The sequence below is a fragment of the Coloeus monedula genome, assembly GCF_965178545.1.
Source record: "Coloeus monedula genome assembly, chromosome: 5".
Classification (NCBI taxonomy): Eukaryota; Metazoa; Chordata; class Aves; order Passeriformes; family Corvidae; genus Coloeus; species Coloeus monedula.
This window is the reverse complement of record NC_138785.1, coordinates 60,201,279-60,222,297: the sequence shown is the minus strand read 5'-3', so window position 1 is coordinate 60,222,297 and position 21,019 is coordinate 60,201,279. Positions and strand designations below refer to the sequence as shown.

Here is a 21,019-nt window from a genome sequence, read left to right as displayed (position 1 = left end):
GCACTCAAGGGGATCAGCCCAGAACTCCTCTCAGCTTTGTGTTGTCAGTGAACTTGCTGAGGAGGCATCTGGGCTTCATCCAAGTCACTGATGAATAAATAATAAGTGAGCCCAGTATTGAACCCTGGGGGACACCACTAATGACAGGCAGCCTTCTAGGATCTGCTGTTCAGCCCCAGTTCTCAATTCACCTCACTGTCCACTCATCCAACCCACACTTCTGAGTCTGCCCATAAGGACGGTGTGGGATACAGTGTTGAAAGCTTTGCTGAAGTCGGGGTTGACAGTATCCACTGCTCTCCCCTCATCTGGCCAGGCAGTTGTTTCATCATAGAGGGAAAGAGGGTTGGTCAAACAGTGAATCCATCCTGACTATTCCTGATCCCTTTGTCATCCATGCAAATAGAGATGGCCTCCAGAGATACTCCATTACCTTTCACGGATAGGGGTGATGCTGACTGGCCAGTCATTCCCTGAATTTTCCTTTGAAGTCCAGGGTGACATTTGCTTTCTTGCAGTCCTCAGCCACCTCTCCTGATCTCCATGACCTTTCAAAGATGATCATGAGTGGCCTCACTATAGTGTTGGCCAGCTCTCAGCACTCATGGACTAGTTGAGAGTCAGGGGTTGCTGCCACAGGTTCCCTCCCCTTCTACAGACCCCACTAGAAAGTACACTGTCATTACATAATGCTTTGCTGAACACTGATGACATCTCCCAGGTTTCGTCTGCAGTGTACCTGCAGTTCTCTCCAACCTCAGTTGTGTCTCTACCAGTCTGCACAGAAAATAACCACCCAGCAGTCAGTAGAAGCACCTCTGGCTGCACCTTGCCAGCCTCAGAAAGGAAAGTTCTGGAAATAGATACAAGCAAGCCCACTGCGTACATTGTTACCAACAGTCTCAGCCAGCCTCACAAAAATGGCGATCCATCAACCTTTGGGCACATTCAATGCAGCTTCCCTGAAGGTAAGTTGCTGGATCAGTGGTGTCCTTCTGTAGGCTTCAACTGAGCACTGAACATTCTGCTTCTGGCCCACAGTCAGTGTTAACCACCACCAGCTGACTCCACAGTAAGTCTAAACTCACTGGTGTTTTCTTACTTTACTCTTCAGTTTAGCGTGACCAAGATGGTGCCAAAACTTACAGTTTATTGTAATCTCCAGCTCTGCCCACACACCAACTTCCCAGACACCAAGAATCTTGAAAGCTACTATGTCACCATGACTGCTGTTCTAAATAAATACTACTCAAAAAAATTTATCCAATTAGGAAAACAGGTAAAAATTACTTTCTGTATTGTAAGTCCTAAAAATTAGGCAGGAGAAAAGAAAAACCTGTCTGCGTTCTAGAAAAGCAGCCACCTGCCCCTCCTCTGCTGGAGAAAAAAACCAGCCTGCAACTGTGCCACTCATGAGCAGGTGGCCATTGAACTTTACAACTTGCCCTGAGCTCTGTTACTCATCCCTCACACAGTGCACACACACTACTCATATACGACTCCTCTCTTCCTAGCACACGTTTCACTCATCACAACATATTCTCTGCTCCCTGCCAGTCTCTACTGTCCAGAGAGGAATCTTTTTAACTATCAAAGCAAGGGGGAAAATGCATTGCTGTCTTTCATGTAGTTCAGATTAATGAAACCTGACTTTCTTGGAAGCTGTTTCAAAAATGCAACTTAGCACAGTTATGGGAACCATAAAAACAAACCAAAAGCCCCACACATACTGGACAGTTACAGCTCTGTAACCATGACAACACCCACCCACCCCAACCTCTGCAGCCTTCTGGCATGGCACTTTATACCTTAAAAGCATAGATATTCAACTGCTGCATACACTTTTTTATTGGTGGGAATGTTTTATTTGAGTACATCTTTCAAGCCCAAATACAAAACCAAATGCAAAAGGAAGGTGGCAATTTCCCTAATTTTGCAATATAAAGAACGACTTCAGGATGAGAGGAAAGGGGAAGAAAAAAGGATCCTAAAGATGTATAATTGTTACCCAAATGCAAACAATACAATTCAAATTCTCTGCAGAGGTTTATATTGTACTTACGGATTCAAAATTAAAAAAAGAAAGTCACCTAACACAAAATAATTCAGTAAAGTATATTTAAGTGCCAAAATTTGAATAAAGTGGCATTAAAAAAAATCTGAAGATTTTCCCATCTTCCCCAAATTATGTAAAATAATACCCAACACCCTTCAAGCCAAATGAGGTTGTGAGATTGTTACAACACTGTACAGTACACTCATAATTAAGATTTTGAAGTTGTGGGCAGGGTCAGGCTAGTATAACAAGTCTCACTCCAAGGATTGTTAACACAAGATGCGAACTGTAAGTAAAGTGCATGAGAGGAAGCCTGCTCAGCTAAATGAAGTAGACTGAAAGATCAGAAGTCAGCGGTCATTCGCCAGAGCGGCAGCAGGCCCGAAAACCACACTGCAAATTCTGGCATCCACTGGCGGTTTCAGCATGAGGACCTGCACAAAAACAAAAGAAATGTGAAAAGAAGAAAAGGCCACTTACTTAGACTCATAATTCTCATAACCTGGTGATTCAAAAATGTCTCATTTTTTACAATGCACCACACTTCATTCAGCACCGTGAAGTCCGAAACGCTGCCAGTACTATCACGGTGTAAAAACCTCACTTGGAACAGGTATTTTTCAAGAAATTTTTGCTCCATAGCTTAGTCCCATGAAGATAACACATCTAAAATGACACAGAAGTACCATGAGCAACACTAAAAGAGCAACTTTAAGCTTGTCACAGTCAGCTTTCAGAACTGAGCATTTTTGACAATGCATTTTTAATTCCCATTTTTTAAATTCAGACGATGACATCGTGACATAACCAAAGAAACCATAACCTCTAAAACTATGTCTATGATAATAGAAACAGTTTTTTAGTCTGGAAGGTTCTTTTTTTCTCCCTGAACACCTTCATCGTTGGCCAGACTCTCACATACTCTTGACTGGAAATTCGAAAACTAAAGAGAGAATCACCTTAGTATCGCTGCAGTCATCAGAAGCTGTAAGGCTAAAAATGAGCCATTCAGAAAGAAAGAACGAGTTGCAGGCACAGACAGTACAAACCAACACTGTAACTTGACCCACCTCCACTTACCTTCACTTACCCCTTTCATTTAAAATGTTAAAGTGACCATGAGATAAGAAATTATTGTATTTATTCAAACAGGATTTTATTTCCTGCAGCCATATGCCTGCTTTGAGAAACATTTACACTCAATTGGCTGAACTCTGGCACGCAACAGAAACTGGAAGTGGGTTGCCGAGCCAACTCAAGCTGGTAAAGACCTAACCAGGACAACACAAATGTTCCCCATTTGTATAAGAAACAACAAGTATTTCAGGTGTTTTTAATGTATTTAGAAATACCAACAAAATCTTGTAATGAACTAGGGCACCATGCCATGTCTGGCTTTTTTTTCCCCCCCTTCAACAGTAAAGTCATAATTCAATTAATTTCCAAGAACCTGGTGTCTTAAAACCAGCTTCCTACTTCATGTCACATACCAGTAAGCAATACTCTATACTGTAATTAAGTTAAGATGCATGAGACTGAATAAAACAAACCTAAAACTATAATGAAGGACAACAGTTACAGTATAGTGAACTTTTCATTGGTCAATAAACTCATTTTCCTTTTCAAATCTTTTCATTCACCTGAACTAAATTTTGATCCTCCACGTCACTTACGAGCTAGAGTTTGAAAGCTTCTTCGTAAGTCCTTTAGAAAGGAGACTCGGTGCTTCTGAACAGCTGGTTTAGCAGAGCATGTTCTGTGCAGCGGCATTTTCCAAGTCGTAGCTGACCTTCCCCAGCACTGCCACAGCTACGCAGCACAGCAGCGATTCTGAAGCAACTGTCACATTTCTAGCAAACTGCTTGTTGACAAAATGTACAGAACCACAGCATCCCAAGGAACGGAATACTCAGTATAATTCAGTATTGCTTTCCATCCTTTTCTTGCTCATTTTAAGGATGCTATTCCTCATGCTCCTAACTGGAACATACAGACTTCTAGGTCCAACCAATGCTCCATCTAGCACTACCTTCACCACTGGCAACAGCAAATGTTATCTAGGGACATGATATAAACCTATCATGCACACCTTTTGTGTTTTTCCAGCAACCCCAACTACTGCAGCAGGGACACTGAAAATCCATTTCCTTCAGTATTTGTTTATGGCTCAGTTGTGCATGTGGGTTTTTTAACCTCTTTCTAAACCTCGTGAGACTATCTCCTTCCACAATTCCCCACAGGGCCAAGTTCCAGAAGCTCATTACACTGTGCATCTGCTTTAAATCACCTACCAGCTTCATCCAATGCCCATGAACTCTAATACTGCAAAATTTGGAGAATTATCACTGCACATTTGCCTCATCTACTGCTTTCCCAGTTCTGTAAACAGTCATGCCCCCTTTTCAGCCATCTCATTCCCAGATTGAAACATTCCAGCCTTTTGTGTTCAGTTCCCTAACTTTTTAGTAGGCCTCTTCTGTATCTTCTGTAACTCCGTTACACACTCTCCTCAGGATGGGGAGACCAAACCCGCATGCAGTGCTCCACAAGTGAGTGCCCCAAGGCTTCCAGGACCATGCACAGCACCCTCTATCTTGCTCTCACCACCCTGACGATGGTAACATTGGTGGCTTTTTTGGCTGCTGCTGCAAATAGGAAAGATCTCAGAATTAGCACCAACAGCTCTCTGAAATCATTATCTCCACACTGCAACTGCCAGCTCTGAATTCAGTTTCATAAAATCACAGTTTGATCATTCCCAACCGCCCAGACCTTTAACCACACATAACGGCTGTAGTGAGGCTTCTTAGCAGTCCTTCTGGAAATCATCAGCATCAGTATCATTACTTGAAGACCACACAGCAGCACTCAAAAACTTGGAAATTACTGTGTGCATTTCTTACACCACAACACAAGGGAAATGCTGAGTAAGACTGATCTCACCACATAACTCTTGGGAGGGGAACAGGGAGAAAGCTGTCACCCCTCAGGTTCCTCCCCTGAACAGTGACCATTAAGCCCTTCCCTTTCTTCCTATCCTTTAGTTAGCTTTCAGTTTTTAAATTTAAACCATTCTTCCAGCAACTTAAGATCCCAAAAACTTGGATATTTCTGAGTAAATTGGATCATCTGAAAAGCTTATATGTTCATTTCCCAATTTATTAGGCACTGACTTACAAATGACATTAAGCATACGACAGTGAAATTTCACCCTTCTTCCCACATTGCATTTCTTGCCCCATGTCTAATCCTAACACCATCACTAACTTTCATTTATAGCCTGTGATAAAGAATTCTGATAAAATGAAATATTCAGGGTTCAAGCACATCATCTGAAATCTGCCCTCCCCTGTATTCTTTCTTAGCATATACAGGTAATTCCCATAATCTGGAGGGTATTTTATGCTCTTATTATAACAAGGTAGTAAGTGCCATTAATTGTTGTTTTAACAGGAAGGCTGTCAGTTGATCTCCTCCATCACAGGTCATTTATCTCCTCTATAAAAGCCCTAGTGCTCCTTAGTTTGTTCTTTTTGACATTTGAAACAGACAGCAAAATTCAAATGCTGGGTTTGTTTCCCTGACTTTATTTACTACCACTGACCTTTGGCTACACCTCTTTGGCTTCGTAACCTCTGACCTCCCCAGTCTTTGCTATTGACCTCATTTGGACTAGACTTTGTTTTTGAATTCTCTCTAAGTTCAAATGGCCTCTTTAATCTTGCCAAAAAACACTGTCTTCTGTTTCCTTTGGAATCTCTATACAAGGTCTCCAATTCCTCTCACCTCACTGATGCATTAGGTTAAGCCATCTGGTTAACTGCATAACTTTCATATTGTCCAGTATGATGATCATTTCAACCTAACAGCGGGGATGAATCACAGAATGGTTTGGGTTGGAAAGGACCTTTAAAGGTCATCTTGTTCCAATCCCCTTGCAATAATCAGGGACATCTTCAGCTAGGTTGCTCAGAGCGCCTTTCAGCCTGAAGCCAAATGCATCCAGGGATAGGTCTTGCACAACCTTTTTGGGCAACCTGTTCCACTATCTCCCATTTGCATTTTGCCCACTACTGCTTTTGGCACAGCCCAGTTAGCAATGCACTGTGTATCTATGAGGACACTGCTCCACACGTGTTTTGAGGACCAGCTGATGATTTTGACTGAACTTTGACAGTTTTGATGGGCAGGTAGAGCAAGAAACCAGTGGCTGTTTGCAGTGTCAGGTTCTGGCTCCTGTAATAAGACATCTTGACAGGGATGATGAGCCAGTTACCATCACTGCTGGACTTAACAAGGAGCCCAAAATGTAGCCTTTTAAAACAACATGTGACAGAAGTGTGGGGAAGGAACAGCACATGCAGTGGATCATCCAGAGAACTGTATTTCACAAAGGTCCCTCTGACTGTGAAGGCTTAGTAAGTGCTACCAGTGAAGTGCTAAATGAAATGTGTTTTGGGTTCACCTGGGAAAGCAAAGTTAATCAGATTCTCATCTAACCTGCCACAGTCTATGTTACTGATTTAGTTACTTCTAAACTGGATTATTGTAATGCTCTTTACATGCATATCTGATTACTCAGATGCTTAGTGGACTCAGAATAGAGGTGAAGTCTGTTTACTTGTGGTGAACGTACAAACACGTTTGGTACTGTAAGAGAGGAGCAGAGCTATTTGATTACTCCATTTTGTTACATGTACTAGCAGAACAAAAATTAGTCAGAATTCCCTAGGAAGAAGTTTGGCATTCCACCAAGAATACCTGACAACACAGACCAAGACTATGGTAAAAGAACCACTCCTGCCAGGGCAACTGGCTGCCACCATCATACCATACCCTTTCAGAGATTTTTGAGTACATTGGTAATCTGTAGAATTTAGACTGAGACCTAACTCTTAGAACACTGTGTTCCCACATAAGTCTGCATGCAGTAGTCCACACATCTTAAAAGAACTTGCAAAGTCTTGGCTCCACTGCTGAAAGACAGATCAACTATGACCAGTGGGACTCTAAATGCCAGAAGACTGAATCATTAGAATGACAACTTTATTTCATTAATGCCCTATTTCTTTAATTACAGCACCTGAGGACTACATAATTAAAAAAAAACAACTAGAAACTGAATCATACTTAAATGCTGCAAAGAGGTACTGTTGCAGAAATTACGGAGCCCCATTTTTCTAATCCCAAAGCTCAAAGCACTCCAGGCTTTGAAACTAAGAATACAGTCAGAAGAATGGACACAGCTGGACAAAACAGCCTTAGGAAAACAAGAACTCAGGGGCAAGATGTAACTCGAACATTAAACTCTTCTTGCTGAGTTCAGTGTGATCCACAACCAAATTTGTTCTAGACAAATTACATCAGCCATTAGAAGGGATGCATATTGACAGATTTGTTTTCAGCTGCAGTTGAAGGTTATCTAACTCCAGCATTGTGAAAAACAGAAGAGATCCTAAGTATTAGTATGCAAACCCAAAACTGAAGTCGAACTAACAGTAAACAAACAGAAAATAGATCTGAAGTATGTGCAAATTCATGGTTTCTGGTCATAAAAACGGTACCATGTTACTGGTGTGCAACAGCAGTCAGATTCAGACCCAACTACCTCACCACAGCTGCTCTCCCCCTTTCTAGTCTTGCTCTACTAAAAAGACAGAACAGCAGCTGTTGAAAACATAAAAACTGCAACCAGAGTGCCTACCTATGTTGTGCAAAACATGCATGAAGCCCTCCACAAAGAAATTCCAATGAAGCTGGCTTGTGTGTGAACAGTCCCATCAGGCTCAGTGTTTATAGAAAAAAAAAATCTGAAAATAAACCACAGGTAAAAGTAAAGCCCCCTATTCCTTAGCAGATGACAAAGTTGTATCTTTATTATTCATGGATGGCTAAATTCCATGCTGTTGGCTCCATTTTTTTTTCTGCAAGACCAGTAAGTTTTCCAACCTCTGATCCCAAAATACACCTGCTTCCCTGAAAACAGTCACTGATAAGCTGGTGGGCAAAGAGAATTATGATATTATTCTGTACATGCTAACAGATCAGTAAGCTTTGTATAGCAGTTAGTAATACAATCTAAAAATGGCTTCAGATATGGATTGGTTTAAATGAAACAGCTATTGCTTTCCCTAGTTACTTTAGAAATGCCAAATGATACAGAAACAGCTGTTGTAGGAATCCTGCTGCCCACAGAATGGGATAAGGCATCAGTTTCACACTGAATAGCCCTATCACAATGAAGTTTGAAAATACAAGGAACAAAATCCAGATAAAACTGCAGGGGATTAATTTATAAAGGCTATTTTCCATAAAGCCATAACTTCTGAGATGACACTATTTCTCAACATATGTAAGAAGTCAGACCATTACAGCCTCACTGTCCTGTGCATTTCTCTCTACTGGAGTAGCTGTTGATCCAAAGGCATGCATGATGCTTTAGAGAACCAAGCAGAACCAGCAGGCAGTAGAAGGAAGGAAATAAACAGAAGAGTATCAGACAACTTTACAGAATAATTCAAAAATATTCTGTTTAAATAATCTCTTGAGAATACTATGGAACAGCCAAGCTTTAAAAGTGATGGACTCACACACAGCTTTGGGCATTGTAAACTAATACAAAGACCTTATGGTGTATTTTATAGGGACAAGATGAAAACCAGATATGTCTGAGGACAAATTATGTCTAGTATTACAGACAGAAGTATAAGCAGAGGATCTTGCAAGCAATCAGACGTAAAAGGAAAAGGCTTCTAACTGGTCTTTGAAGACATCTTTGAAACTCAACATAATGCAGGTAAGAGTCAGTGAAGGATTTTAAAAAGAGAACCTTAAAATTTTCAGGTAGAAATGAAAGACAACAGAAAATAGCTTTTTAAATGCTGTAGTCCAGATGGAATGGAAGGAAGTAACAAAAAGCAAATGTCTCAAAAGAAAAAAAAAGCGTCAATAAAGTGCAAAAATTATAGAAACAAAATATGACTTAATACTTTCACTTCTAATATTATAATCCAATCCAAGCGCACCATCTTGTATCAATTTCAATGGATTGATATCCAAATATCAGTACACATTTACTTGCAGTACCAAAGCTCTGGCAGCTGGTACCCAGGCTGGAGCTGCATCTCAATACGGATGCAAATTATTCAGCTGGACACCACAAACTTCCAGGTAATACAATTTTGTTTTACACACGATTAGCTTGCACAATCCTCTGAACTCAGTGATTACCCTTTTTTTCCCTTGCCTTCTGTTGCACTTACCTGTTTTAAATTCACACATGGAATACAAGTCACACTATGGTTCCCATCTCTAATGCTAGGAATGCTTATTGGACCTAACATAACAGACTGAATTTCAGTGTGGTAAACACTGAAAAGACTCACACCATGAACAGATCTTATGCATTTATCCAGATCCTTCTCCAACTTAGATCCATCCCTAAGTTACTCACTCAAGCAAAACCAGAAAAAAAGCTGAATTATATTTTCCATAAGGACACGTGATGGTAGGATCAAAAATATCCTATACCAAAACTAGTGCAATAGGAGAGGTTTGCATGGCAAAACACACATCACTCGTTTCCTAAAAATCCCTGTTTTGGTACCAACCTAATAAAGCCTCTGTCTGAGGTTATGACCATAGAGAAAACATACAACTGCATGGTTTACAGTGGAGATAGGAACAGGACAAGCATGTATCAGCAGCTATATGGAGACTTACTTTCTACCCCTATTAGTTATGCTAAACTAAGTTAAGAGATACAGGCACTAAAAATGCTTTCCTATGTAATACAGAACTGTAGTAGTGTCATGCCAAAAAAAAAACCCCAAAAAATGAGGAAAACCTGATTTAACAGTTATCATTTTGTAATTAATCTGTGAAACACAGTGCTGCACAGACATTTAAAAAAAGGTGTGGTTTTGGTGGTTTTTGGTTTTTTGTTGGTTTTTTTTTTTTTTTTTTCAAAAAATCCTTACACCGAATATCACTCCCCAGAAAAGCATCGCATCTTCATAAAAAGACATTACCGTTAATGTTGTCACAGTAGTAAAAGTGTTCATCTTTTAGAGAGGGGCATGCAGAAACTAACTCCTGCAGGCCTGCACCAGTTACAGTGAGACACCCCGAGAGGTTCAGGTGTTCCAGATGCGGCAGTCCTCCTCCCAGAGTCAGTGCCCTGTGGACACACAGAAGAGACGCGTTAGGAGCCCGCATGGCCCGGCACTGGCAAGTGCCCCACTGCATCACCCTGTCACAGACCCACTGCACCTCATACAACAAACACAGCTCTAATGAACCACGGAGTTTTAAACCTGGCAGTTCCAGACCCTCTTTTAAAGGGGGATCACCCCTGAAGCCATCCAAGAGACCTGGAAAATCAACAGATTTCTACATAAACTAACAATTCCTGTAGACAGACTTCAAGCGGGAAACAACCTTTTTTATGGATGACACCAGAGATGACCAACTATTTCAAAGAACTACAAAGCCATTCTTCAAAATACCACTGATTTTGGCAGCTCTTCCAAGGTGAAGTATATTCCTCATCTCACGCTAAAACATGACACTCCCAAGTTTGGTGCACTATACTTCCCAAAGTTTGACTCTTTTTTTTCTTAAACTTACTTTGGTCTCCAAATTTGTGTTTTCCTAGGACTGACAGCAGAGCTTCTCTCTGCCAATGCACTATCTTATTATTCAGATGGAATTCTCTAGCTTTCTTCTGAGTGCTAGACAATTTGGCTGCTGCTGCAACAGGCACACGGATGTACTGCACCTGAGCAATTACTCCATGTGACCCTGCTCGCTTCTCTGTGAGCTCAGAAAAGCCAGCCCAAGTTCAAGCAGAAACAAGCTCACTCACCTGAAAAAAACCACCAGGCTTGAATCACCAAACTGCAGATTCAAGCCAGGACATAAAACTGAAGATGACTTCAGAGCATCACTGTACAAGTTTCTCTTGTCAGCAGGCAGAAGTAGAACTGCTGGCCACAAAACCAGCTATTAGGTAACAACTTCTATGAAATAAATGAACTGGTATGTGTTTCTGTTAGGGGGTTTCACTCCCTTTCCTCAGGGACTCCAGGTACTCTTGTGACTACAAGAAGCACTTGTTGCAACACACTCTCAGCTCCTAAATACTTTCACCCAAAAAGCACCAATGGGAAATCAACAACACAACTAAACCCTTGCCATGACTCAGTGACCAAATCTCCCTTTGCTCCCACATTACTGAGTCATGCAAAACCAAACCAGTACTAAAATAAAATACGCACAGCACAACCTCATCAGCACCTAACAAAACTCATCAGGACAAGTCCACTGCAACAATCCAAGAGAAACAAGCACCTACACAAAGCCCAGATACCTGAACAACACCCTGAGGAACAGTAACACTGGTGAGTTAAAGTGTCAGAAAAACCAAAGGAGACATCTGAACAGCTGGTACACATGAACATCAAATGGGGACAAAACCTCAGGAGAGAAAAATCAGTGCCAGCAGCACCTCACACTATTCCTCAGTTTACTACAGCAAAGAGCACAGGTATGCATGAAGTATTCCCACTCCAAGAAGCTTTAATTAGTCTTAAATGCTGCAGCACACCTGAGCAGGAGGCTGCAAGTACCTCAGCCCCATCCCATTTTCATATGAAGTAGTAACTACATTTTTCTGACAATACAAAGTATCAGTGGCAAATAGCAAACAGAAAATTCTGTTAACTCATGAAGCCATCTCAGTGTTCAAGTCAAACATTTTTTTCTCCTCCTTTAACTGTTATATGGGGTCATATTTAACATGTTGTTCTGCACATACAGAATCATCATAGAATCATTTGGGCCGAAGACTTGATATAATCACATCCAACCGTTAACCCAGCACTGCCAAATCCACCACTAAATCACATCACCAAGTGTCACATCCTTTAAATACCTCCAGGTATGCCGCTTCCCATGGCAGCCTCTTCCGATGCTTGAAAACCCTTTCAGTGAAGAAATTTTTCCTAATGGCCAATCTAAACATCCTCTGATGCAACTTGAGGCCATTTCCTCCTGTTACATGAGGGAAGAGACTGACCCCCACTGGGCTATAAAACCACCTGAAAGGGGGGCTGAAGAGTGGGAAGATCTCCCCTGAGCCTCCTTTTCTCCAGGCTGAGCCTGGCCAGCTCCCTCAGCCACTCCTTACCAGACCTGTGTTCCAGACCCTTCCCCAGCTCCACTGCCCTTCTCTGGGTGCCTCAGTGTCTTTCTTGCAGTCCAGTGCCTCAATGTCTTTCTTGCAGTGAGGGGCCCAAAACTGAACACAGGATTTGAGGCATGGCCCAAGAACTGCCCTGGTGCTGCTGGGCACACTACTGCTGATACAGGCCAGGTGCCACCTGGGCACACACTGGCTCATGTTCAGTCACTGCCAAACAACACCCCCAAGTCCTTTTTCACCAGGCAGCTTTCCAGCCACTCTGTCCCCAGTCTGTAGCACTGGGGTTGTCACCCAAGGGCAGGACCTGGCACTTCATCTCATTGAACAGCCAATTGGCCTCAGCCCATTGAGGCAGCCTGTCCATAAATTATGTCATTATCCAGACAGGTTAATCAAGATGCTACTCCAGTTTTACGAAGTTTCAAGCATATTGGCAGGCATTATGAAAAAACTGGTGAATCAACACAATTTCTTAACAAGAAATCACTAAAGCTCAAATCTAAAAGCATTAATACTGTCTGGAACAACAAATTCACAGTAATACTTAACTTCAGAAGATAGATATAAAAGATTTTACTGTTATCTCTGAAAGAAAAGCTAGAAGAAGTTTTCAAGTCTAGTACTGTAACTATTTAAGAAGCAAAGACCACTTAAAACTTACCAAAGTTTCTTCAATAAAAATGTTTCTACTGAAATGAGGCAGAGTCATTCCAGAATGGCCCAACAAATAAAACCAGAAAAAACATCTTGCAGCAAAATAGCTTGAAAATATCTCCTCACCTGAGAGCACGGTCTGTTATCTGGTAACAGCCTGACAGACTGAGAAACTGAAGAACTCGTGCAGTCTCTTCATCTGTTTTTTCACTCCCAGAGTACACAGAGTCTTTTTTCTCTGACTGCTTAGTCCTTATTGGTTTTTTACACAGTGCAGAGGACTCTGGAAGTGCTCGAATAGTTCTTAGTCCTGTCCCAGCACAACAAAACGAGTGACCGCAGTAAATCAAGTCAGTAGAAGCACAGTGCTGCTGCCACCCTCTAGTCCTTAATCCATAAATGTCTCTACTGTAGCACGATGCAGAACAATTAATATGGGATGTTGGTTCCATAAGACAAAATCCTTCAACATTTCTGTGTCTCCACTCTGCAGCATCTTCAATGTCAGCTAAATCATCTGCATCTAGCATCCACACATAAGCAGAATTGAAGTTTTCTGAGCCATCAGGTTTAGTCCAGTGCTGCTCACCATCTCCTCCTTGAATGAGGTTTTCATTGCTGACTTCATGCAAACAATTATATTTCTGGTTGGACTGCAGAGTAATCTCTCTGTTTTTCCACAAAGTCTTAGCATTCCTGTTTCTGCAGCTTTTCAGAACACCTCTGTTATGATGGGTTGATATGATACCCAGTGCTCTGGAAATCCTCTCTATAGCCACATCTGTAATTTTTTCACATCCAGACAGATCAAGGTGGCGTAGATTTTGACAATACCCAACCGAACACCAACTGAAATCAGGGGAAAAAAAGAAGTGGTTTGGTTTGTTGGTGGTTCAGTTTTTTAAGTTTTTGCTCAGAAATAGCTGTTAAGGCTAAATATATGAAAGAACATTTCACAAGTAAATTCACAAGTATTAATTCACAAAATATTCAAAGAAGCTACCCCAGACAGATTAGATTTGATACTCCAAGTGCTCTATATATGCCTAGAAAAATCATGTCTAGAGAAATGTGAAATCACTCATGAATCAGTAACAATTTGTATTTCTCCATATACTGAGACTTAAAAGAAATCTGACTTTGCTATAAACTGAACAAATGTTTTAATAATAGATCAGATTGCAAGCACCAAATACACACATAACATTTTCAAAAAGCAACCGCATTACTCTCAACAGAAGCTACCAAGAGACATCTAAACAGTTAACTTCTCAAAAGGCTGAAAATACTGAACTAGCAAATTTCACCCACACCCACCCCCCGAAAAAATGTATCTGAGATTCAATATTCAGTTCAAAGTATTGCAAGAGTTGTTAATTTCTAGTACTTTGAGTTTCTCAAGCTTAGCAGTTTACACATACTGAAATGCCAGTGTACTTAGATCATATGTCCTCCTGTCCTTTCCTATTTCTCTCAGGAATTCTAGATGGAGTCCTGAAACAGCTCCTGCATACAATATTAATTATTCCATCATTAATTAGAAAACAAACTTTTTCATTTTAACAAGAGGTTACTCCCTCAGTCTTATCTTTTTCAAGTGAAATTGAAATTTTATCTACAGTAATATTTTTACATTATTACCTATAAAAGTATATAAGGGATTTAACTGATCTTTACCTATCCATAGTTAATGTTACCATCATTTACTTTCTGTAAGTAATTATCTATATTTAGAGCAAGACGAACTCATTTTCTGAGTTACAAATTGGAGTGTTGTAAATACAGATATATGAGGAGTGGTAAATAAGGTAAATTTTACTAGATACTGACAAAAGCTCACAAAGATTGATTTCTGAGCCCTGGAAATTCTTAAAGCTTTTATTTCAAATAAACTTCTTGTACAAGCTGGAGAGTGTTGCTACCAGCATCCATGCTGGCAATATTTTCTGCGGTGTTCACACTCCCTGAAAGCACCACATGATGTAAATGCAGAACACTGAAATACCTGCTGAGTTTCAATACCACAGTAGGGACCCATCGGTGCAGGCTCTGCATCCACACACCATCCCACTGACATCAAGGACATTCCTGCAGGCCTCAGTAAAACTCAGGAATCCATAGTCAATATACCTAAGCCTTAGAGCTTTGCCTACTGTATTTATTTGAGTGTCTGAAATAGCAGTATTCCACACCCTACCAGCTGTAGCAGACCAAGGAACTTCCTTAACTGAGCAACTCCATAAAAATCTATGGACAAGTTGCTAATACCACAGCAAAACACAACTATTGTTATGAATAGCTACACACTGATAGGTAAAAAGCATCCAATAGTGAAGACAGAGAATTTTAAAAGGCCACTACAAAGTTACCTGTTTCACTTGGTATTTCAATGACTTGTTACTCTGGTTTAGTTCTTAGTCATAAGTCACATGGGAGTTCACAACCTGAGTTCTCTTTCTTTCATTATTGGCAATGGACTAAGAAATGTTTGAATGTTTCCCCCCCCCCCACTTAAAAAGCTGGATTTAAAGGAAACAACAATTATCTAACCTTTCAAATACAGAGTCTGAAACATCAGTTTGAGTGAGATCCAAATACTCCAAGTTGGGGCAAAGCTCCAAGATCTGTCTAACCTGAAAAAAGAAAGGAAAATAATCAGTAAAGTTACAAGTCAGTAAGGTTGCACACAGTGTCTAGAGACAACCTGCAAATTAATACTCTTTTAGATTGCAACCCACTTACACTAGCCAAGCACGTCAGTTATTAATTAAAGATTGCATAGCCACAATTATTAAATGCAAGTTTCAAATTACAAACCATTTTGCTGGACACTGCAGAACTGTAGGCCAATACCAGTGTCTTCACTGAGGAGCCTACAACCGGGAGGACATGATGAATTAGGCCATGAAGTAAACGTTTTTCCATTTGTGCTATATTAATGGCAAGTGAATCTTCAGCTGCTTCTTCTGCAAATAAAGCCAGAGAGAAACACTTAAAATCATTAAAGGACTTGGAAAAATATTTACTACATATTATGTAGAGCACAGGGCTGCCCAGCGCAGCTGTTTCCACCAACTTGTTTTAGGTATCAAAATACTATCTCACAGGGCATTTCATATATATATATATATATATATATATATATATATATGTATGTATCTGTGATTTAACAGCTTAAGACAAATTTTAAGTCAAGCCTAGGAGTGGATGCAAGATGATTCAAACTTTCTGAAGAGATTGAAGCCTAGCCTTTACTTCCAGACACATCCCTGTAACTCTTTTCTAACCTGCCCTCACGTTTGCTCTTTCCTAGACAAATTAATTCCAGTCAGTAAAATCAGATGCCTGCTTCTCTCCTGCCAACCTCCATCCCCCTTTTTTTTCCACTCAGCTTGCTCCTTATAGCTATGGCATCTTCAGGAAAAAAAAAACCAAACAATTCACCAAAATCAATTTTACCTACCAGATTCATCTATGTCAGCATCTTCATCCCATTCCTGGAAAGCACGACTTTCATCTTTTCTATTTTTCACCCATTCCTCATCAGGTTCAGTCTCAGTATCTGCTGCAGGACCACTATACCAATCACCTACTCACCACCACCCCCCAAAAAAAGAAGGAAAAAAAGTTAATAAAAATTTTTCAGTACAGCAGAAACCAGCACTGATAAGTTTTCAGTATACTGTGACCTGATTTAAGAGACATAAATGAATTCTGAATTCATCTCAACTAAGGCTGGACTAAACTTTAACATAATTCTTTGTCTGAACTTTATCCTTGAGCTTCAAAAGATTCTTGCAACAGTTTCAGTACCATCCCAGAACTCATAGCCTATTATGCCTCTCTGAGATACACCGGCTGTCCTTATTAACTTAGTAGAGACCAATATAATCACAAAAATAAGTTAAAATCATGGAATACTTGGACTGTCTAGGTGATCAAGTTCTTTCTGGTAAATAAATTAATCAGCAGCTTTTAGGGTTAATACTTGGTTGCAGACATCTCTCTTTTCCTCTGGAATATCACAAATAAACAGTTAACCAGCCTGGTTTTAGTCCCTGCACACGACAACTCCGAGATCGCAAAAACCAAATTCCGTAGGTACCCTACTTAAGTACTACACAGTACTTGACAACATACATATGACTCAAATCAACACACAACCATTTTTCAGAACATCTGGATGAACCAGAAGATCAGCAACAGCTCTGCTGTTTTAGCTGGTGGAGCACGCCCTCCCCCTGAAGGTTACTGCACAGTCACTAATTTACTTCTAGTTTGGGTATACTGCAGTGCTGGGCTCAGGATAAGCAGCTCTGCCGCCTCCCTCAATGTAGACATGCTGAAAAACAAACCACCTTATTCTACTACCTCACAGGGGGGAACCCTACTCCTCCTAAAGCAAGAACAACCTCTGTTGAGTAGTATCTAAAAGAACAAGGTTTCTTATATGAATAACACAATGACAATGAAATCCTAACATTGTCAACTGTGGCATAAAAGTGTTTGGTAACATTTCTCATTGTCTTTAATATCTTCATATTACGTAAGAAGCCTCAGAAGCCTTCTGTGTACTAGGAGGGGAAAAAAAGTTAAAAATTTAACTAAGCCTACATAAAACTACAGTTCTTTTCCCCTCCCTGTGGCAGTTAATCCCACCTGAGAAGCTTCCATCCAGTTTAGAGCACTTCTGCACAAACAACTGTAGTAGTACAAACAGTATGTCATAAGACCAGATTCCTGTTGTGCCAAACCAGGTTTGAAGCACTTATTTTAAGCAGTTGCCAATTATCTTTTTTTGGTGTGTGTGCAGCACTGAATTATCAAGACAATGATGTTTCAAATGAAAATTTAAGAACTTGAATTTTGAAGCCTCTCTACTCAGTCTTTGGAAGCTCTGGAACCACACTATTGTTTTCAGGAAGATTTACCCAAACAAAAGGAAGTAATTCAGACCAGAAAGTTATTTGATTCCTCTCTACCTTGTACAAATTTTAGAAGCCATTAAGGTTTGGCCAGAAAGACGTTTTTAGTTTTTATGTATCTCTAAAGCTAAGTTATATAAACACAGCTTTCTCTCTTAAAATCGTAAAGGCACACAAAAACTTATTGAACAGCACAGTTTCTCCTTTTACTGAACTACACTGACGTGGCAGCATTGTGAAGCCTGCAGTGCCATACTCCAGTGATTCTTTAATACTCACATAAATATGGACATAAAGCTACAAACAAATACACTCTGATGACTATTCCACTCATTGGAATAGAGAGTATTTTGTCTTTTGAACAGGTACTTTTGCAAAAGTCACACTTCTCAATAGGAAATTCTAATTAACAGGAGAGTTTGAGGGGAAAAAAGTTATAAAAAAACACTTACTGCAGAAGAAGTTATTGAAGTAATATACCTAAAGAATCAATACTAAAACTAAAGATGCATTCTGTTTTCTTTGAAGCTTGAATATAAAAAGACTAGATTGTGAGAGAACATTAGAACTCCACTAATTTTAAACTTCCTTCCTGCAGTTATGCATTTTATTTCTACCTAGTAACCTAAGAAAATTATTTTACTATAGGTGTAACAGCAGCATTTATAATTCAAAACTCCTTAGATTCTTAAATAATTCAGATATTGTATTAGTGAACATAGTATTAGCATTCATACAAGCAAAAAAAGGGGGTTTTTACCTCAGTAAAACTAGGTAACTGTTTGGATACAAAATCTACTCATGAGTTTCAACCAAGACAACTTCTACAAGATGGAAGTATGTTTTAGGGATTTTTAACATTTAATCAAGTTTCAGGACACTATCCTTGTCAGAAGGGTACACCTCACATGCTCAGCTGTCAGGCTCACTGTATATGACAACCTATACTAAAACACTCTTTTTTAGGAGGCTCAAAAATTCTGATAATTGATGTGCTTTCAAAGGAGCTAAATGGAACTTACCTCTGGCCCAGCGAACAGGGTAAAGATGTTTCCACAGAGATCCAGTTTTAGCCAACTGTGACCATTCAGTGCTTACTTGACTACACTGACATAACTCTTGGGGGTTAAGGTAACTGAAAATGGTCACCATTACTTCAGGAGGGAGATTAGTAATGTTTGTGGTGTGCCCTGTTATTTCGGTTTCTGAAATACAGAAAGTGTGTGTTAAGTGAAGCACAGCCTCACAGCTTTAATAACAGTAGTGGAACTCCCATTTTGATGAGAACAATGAAAAGAACGTGTCTGAAAAAATTTTAACGGCTGTTAAAGATAGGTAATAGTTTGGCTTTAAAAGGCTTTCACTGTAACAACACCTTGAATAACAACAACAACAAACCAGCTCAGTTTTCTGTTTCCCACTTTCTCATCTGGCTCATTCATTCAAAAAAAAAAAGGAAACTAATGCTACTCAACTACAGAAAGATGAAAGCAGTACCTGCTATAAATGAAATGCTTTAAGAAAAATGCCTTCTGTTGCAGATGGTATCTGTACCTGGTTTGCCACATTCCCAGGAAATAGTACTAGCACGTGGAACCTACCAGCTGGGACCACTCTCGCTGGAAGCGCTCAGCCTCTTGACTGGGACACGGAAAAGTTCATGCTCAACTCCTTGCAGCTGTCTTGAATTTTATTTCTAGCTTTAGCTACTAGCATTGATAATTTTAACTTCTGAATGATGATGAGCCATTCAAGTTGTAAAGTAATACTAAGTACTAGATTAGAGACTAAAATTTGACCACTATAATTAATACTTCAACAGACAGCAGTAGGAACTATTCCAATAGCTCCCCCTAAATGCCATATTGCAAAGAGAGCTGCCAACTATATAAAATAAGAAATTCAGAGCTTTGGTTAGTGAGGCCTTTTGCTGTTTTAAGAGATTTTTAATGTTTTGTTTCAGAACAATTTCCTTGAAAAAAAATACTTCTGAAGTAGTTTTCAGGAGTCCTTCGAAATAGCAGGTTTTACTAATAGTGGGGTTTTATTTCTAAAGTACCTAAAACTTTCACAGAGAGAGAAGCATCAGATTCTTTTTTGTGCAAAGAAGCTTCAAAAGTGAGCATAATGTAAACTTAACCATGTGATACGCTATTGCTACTTCAAAAAATATAATTACAGTTTTACTTGATGAATCAATGTATTTATTTGTACAACTAGCATGTTGCTGCATAAGTTACAGAGAATTTTGCATGAAAATGCAGTTAAGCCTGCACAGGACTGCAAGCTATGTTATTTTCTTTCCTTTCTAAAAAATGAATGCAAGACACAACATATTCTCCTCTCCCCAAGTCTAAAACACAATGATTGCAGAATTACTACTGCTCCAAAACTATTCCAGCTATTCCAGCTGGATTTAACAGCAAGTAAGTAATGCCACAAAGCTACGTCTGTCACATACATCTGTTAAGACTCAGTACTGTTTCACAGAATGGACCATGATCTTTTCTGAAGGTTTCACCTGGAGGGCAGAAAATGACCAGCTGAGTAGTTCAGAGAAGTCAAGTTTCATCCAAAAAATCTGATTACAGAGCAATTTGTCAAGTTTTTCTAAAAGGAGCAGCACATCTTATCAACATCACAAACTCAGGTCATGAGAGCTCGCTCTACGTATCAGACTCACACCCCAGCATTACACTTTTGGTACAGTAACTCCTCTTCCTTGGGGCATCAATATTTTTTTTTTTTAAATAGTGAAAACTGTAAATACTGACAGCTTAGGCTGACTCAGCAGTCATAAAACAAGCCTGAAGTGTACTTTATTAGTTATCCATTTATTCTAAGTTTCACCAGAAAAGGTAGTTAGAGATAAATGCAAAATAAATATCCACTTTCAGAACACACATTTCATCTCACCTATTCACATGCTGCACAGATTCATTTCCTTCCATTACTCCACACTCACAGTTCCTTTCTCATTCCTGAGAGGCCCAGGAAAGTTGGAGAATGGAGCTGGGAAGGTGAATGCTTTTAATTTGAAATATTGTCACTTGGCTAACTATTCTGTGCTATTAAAACATCAACAGGAAAAGATTACAAGGCTGTCCTGAAAACCAAGAATGAAATGCAGAGTCTGCAAATAGAAAATATCATTTCAATGGAAGGGTGAAATTAGAAGTT

At 39.8% G+C, this 21,019-nt stretch overlaps 1 protein-coding gene across 2 annotated transcripts in view; it reads right to left on the bottom strand.

Annotated features, from left to right (window-relative positions):
• Positions 1–1,842: 1,842 nt before the first annotated feature.
• The window catches only part of FBXL5 (F-box and leucine rich repeat protein 5), a 33,940-nt gene continuing 14,763 nt past the window's right edge, over positions 1,843–21,019 (bottom strand). Inside the window, exons 5-11 of one of the 2 annotated variants that reach the window (XM_082282351.1) lie at positions 18,862–19,044; positions 16,378–16,503; positions 15,732–15,880; positions 15,465–15,547; positions 13,041–13,763; positions 10,087–10,235; positions 1,843–2,490 (exon numbers count right to left, since the gene is read on the bottom strand). In XM_082282351.1, the coding sequence (XP_082138477.1) occupies positions 2,414–2,490; positions 10,087–10,235; positions 13,041–13,763; positions 15,465–15,547; positions 15,732–15,880; positions 16,378–16,503; positions 18,862–19,044 (1,490 nt within the window). In that variant the 3' untranslated portion in view covers positions 1,843–2,413. The remainder of the gene's footprint in view (positions 2,491–10,086; positions 10,236–13,040; positions 13,764–15,464; positions 15,548–15,731; positions 15,881–16,377; positions 16,504–18,861; positions 19,045–21,019) is intronic. The other variant, XM_082282352.1, reaches the window with a different exon arrangement.